This window comes from Triticum urartu, chromosome 1 (assembly GCF_003073215.2).
Source record: "Triticum urartu cultivar G1812 chromosome 1, Tu2.1, whole genome shotgun sequence".
Lineage (NCBI taxonomy): Eukaryota > Viridiplantae > Streptophyta > Magnoliopsida > Poales > Poaceae > Triticum > Triticum urartu.
Genome location: NC_053022.1, coordinates 17,361,402 through 17,364,714, shown reverse-complemented (window position 1 = coordinate 17,364,714; position 3,313 = coordinate 17,361,402). Strand labels below are relative to the sequence as shown.

The following is a 3,313-nucleotide window of genomic DNA, read 5'->3' as shown; positions in this document are numbered from 1 at the left end:
TCTTATTTATATAGTCACTGTTGTCAATAACTAATTTGTCCTTATGTAATTTTCCCTTAAAACTGAAACATGCGTCAATGGATAAGCAGGTGAAGATATTTTGGCGGCTGATCCTTTGATCTTCTATCATTGTCAGGGTGCACTTAGTGTCATATTTTGCAAACTGAAGATATTTATAAGTGAAGGTTGGAAGCCGTAGAGTTTGCAACCATTGGGAATGTGTACATCAATAGCACAATCTATAATTAGGCACACTTTTGGATCGATTGTTCTTTGAAATATAAAGGTCCAGCCATTACATTGCAAAATCTCAGCCATTTTTCTTTAGCCCTCAGTTTACTCAAGTTTATTTTTCCTATTACAATTCCACAAACTTCTATGTATAGTTGCTCGCCTCACAAGAAAATTGAGCTTCTATTTAATTTATATTGACCTATTATTTTGTAAAATAGGCTGAGCTACATACTAGCTTCATACGACATTTGATCTTTATAAGATTAAATGTAACACTACAACTATTTGTGGAAAAAGATTGGAGTTCAAGCATAGAAAATAATATGGACAGAGTCCATTTTATTACTATGCTGAGAACCGTACATGCATTCCAAAAATAGGTTACCAAACATGTCTATCATATTTTTAGAAGAGACCTTCCCTATTATAGTTGCTAAACCATTTTTCTCCATGCTTCTTCTGCTGGACAATGGAGTGAAACTAGAACGTTGGTGTGTTTCTTGATGAAATATTGTTGCTGACCACAGAAGCTCTGCACTACAGCAAGACATTACGCATGGCATTACTATTCCTTATATGTGATGTTGTTTTGTGAGAAGCATCAATTCATGTTAAAACAAATGAAAATTCAGTGCCTACTGATACATAATCAATTCTACTATTTAATTTGAAGAATTCTTTTTTATTATGACAGGTGGTACAGGTGAACGAGAAGATCCAAGCGGTGCTATTAGAGAATGGTGGGAAGAAACCAGAGTTACATCCGTGAGAATCATAATTAATCAAGGTCAACTGTTTTCCTTTAACTTGGCGCCTAACAAGTTTTCACGACCTTGATTCATTTGGAAATGCGTCGAGAATAGATTATCTTAAATAGTAAGCCTTGAACTTTATTGTCTCCAACTAATAGTCTATTGTTGGATAATTTTCCATTTTTGTGCTAATGAGTGAATTTTCAAGCCACAGAGGTAATTAGGTATAAGAGCATTGACACAAAGTTTAGATTTTGCAAAATTGTCATTACGCCACACCCTAATGTAGTGTTGTAGATGCTCGAAATGTTACCATTATATATTGCATCATTTTATTCGGATTTCAGTTTGTTTTGGTTGGTCCAATTCCCTTGTATTTATAGACACCAGAGTGGTCTGAACTAAAAAGCACAACATCTATATAGATAAATGTTTTAACCAAAAAGTTACAGAAATATTCAACATGTAATCTGGGTTGAGAGGAAAGCCTGCACATGGTTGTGTAGTTTGGTAATCTATCTAGGCCTGCATTGGAGTTGTGCCACTGCTTTGCGTTTTGAATGAATGGTATAAAATTTAAGCAACACCATAGCTAAAATAAATAGTGAGTACCTTATGTGTGTGCACGGGCCTTATTTTAAGGCTGGGTAAGTGCCTCCGTTCTAAAATAAGAAAAATTTCACATGTAATAAATGGTATAAAATTTTAAGGGTCATTGTACCTACAATAACTAGCCCGTGCAGCCGCACGGGTTGACGACTAGTATAGCTAATTGTTATACATATTGGCTATAAGGTTAGGAGAGAGAATGTAAGCAGGTTTTAATGCAAGAGCCAGCTGCGGCACGTGCTCGTAGATACTATATGAAAAGGAAAGATGGGCCATGCATTAATAAAGTAACACATACTTATAACTAATTGTTATACATATTGACTCTAAGATTGGCTATAGATGACATGGCACTTTATTATAGATAACAGTTGGCTATACTATTAACCATGCTATGGAGCAATGGTATGTACGGGGCCGATCTGGTCGAGAGGCTGTAGTTAATTTTGGCCCACCGAAGATACCCCTGCCCCTTTATAAATAGGCAGGCAGGTATACCGTAGTCATGAGCAAGCACATCCGCTCACTTGCCTCAAAAGCAATAGGCAGGTACGCAGAGGGCCACTGTTGTGGAATGCTGAGCTCCCGGCCGGCAATGGAGGTCCACGTCCTGAGCTCCAAGCTGGTGAAGCCTGCGTCCACCAAGCAGGTCGATGGCCCCGAGTACATCCCTCTCTCTGTCTTTGACAAGGTGACGGACCAAATGCAGATGGCCATGATCTATGCCTTTGCGGCGCCGGCGCCCACCACGGCGGCTCTAGAGAAGGGCCTAGCTGTTGCCCTTTCGGAGTACCGCGCCTTGGCGGGGCAGCTGGTCCGCAACCGCAGCGAGGGGCCGGCAGTGCTGCTCAATGACCGGGGTGCCCGTGTGGTGGAGGCGTGCGTGGACGCCGACGCCGACATGGCCGATGTGGCCCTGCCCAATCCCAAGCCGGAGCTGCTTACGGACCTCGAAGAGGAAGCGATCAAGGTGGTGGTGGTGGTGCAGCTCACGCGGTTCAGTTGCGGCTCCCTCGTGGTGGGGTTCAGCCGCAGCCACGCCGTCGCCGACGGCCGCGCCACCAGCAACTTCCTCGTCGCGTGGGGACGTGCCACCAGGGGCCTCACCATGGGCCTCGCGCCCATGTACAACCACCTCGACCTATTCAAGCCCCGCCCCTCTCACTGCCGCATCGAGTTCGAGTTCGACCACCGCAATCGCGAGTACTATTTAAATTTATAGTGCGGCTTTCCCATTGACTCAAACAAATAAAAAAATCAAGATGCTTGCCTTTGAATGTGCCAATGAATCAAAATCAATCGGGTGTCGTCCCTTTCCTCCTTTTCAATTAGGGGAGAGGGGCATTTCCGACCATGCATGGTCAGAGACTGAAGCACACATGGTCAGATCATTAATCATGTTGTCATTAAAATCAAAACCACTTAGGGAAACTATGCCCTTTCAAATAGGTCGATGTCCCCCTCCTCCTTCGTCTACTCCGTGGTGTTGGAGTGCGGGGAAACTATGGTCTACTGAATATAGTTGTAGTTTTTTCTAGCTTTCTGTAGGGTTACGATGTGGCACCAATATCTGGCAAATAAAGCTTCCTCAGACATCTTCATCTCAGCATTGTCGTGTGCATTGGCGTCTATAGCTCATTGGCATAGATCCATGTGAGCTTTTCTAGCCAATCAGGTTTGTTGACATGGCGATGGCAGTTTACCTTTGTAGTTTCGCC

General features: G+C 43.0%; 1 protein-coding gene across 1 annotated transcript; it reads left to right on the top strand.

The window, feature by feature from the left end:
- Positions 1-2,190: 2,190 nt before the first annotated feature.
- Positions 2,191-2,817, top strand: LOC125532564 (putrescine hydroxycinnamoyltransferase 3-like). The gene has a single exon (XM_048696583.1). The coding sequence runs from the start codon at positions 2,191-2,193 to the stop codon at positions 2,815-2,817; it is 627 nt and encodes a 208-aa protein (XP_048552540.1).
- The last annotated feature ends 496 nt before the right edge of the window (positions 2,818-3,313 follow it).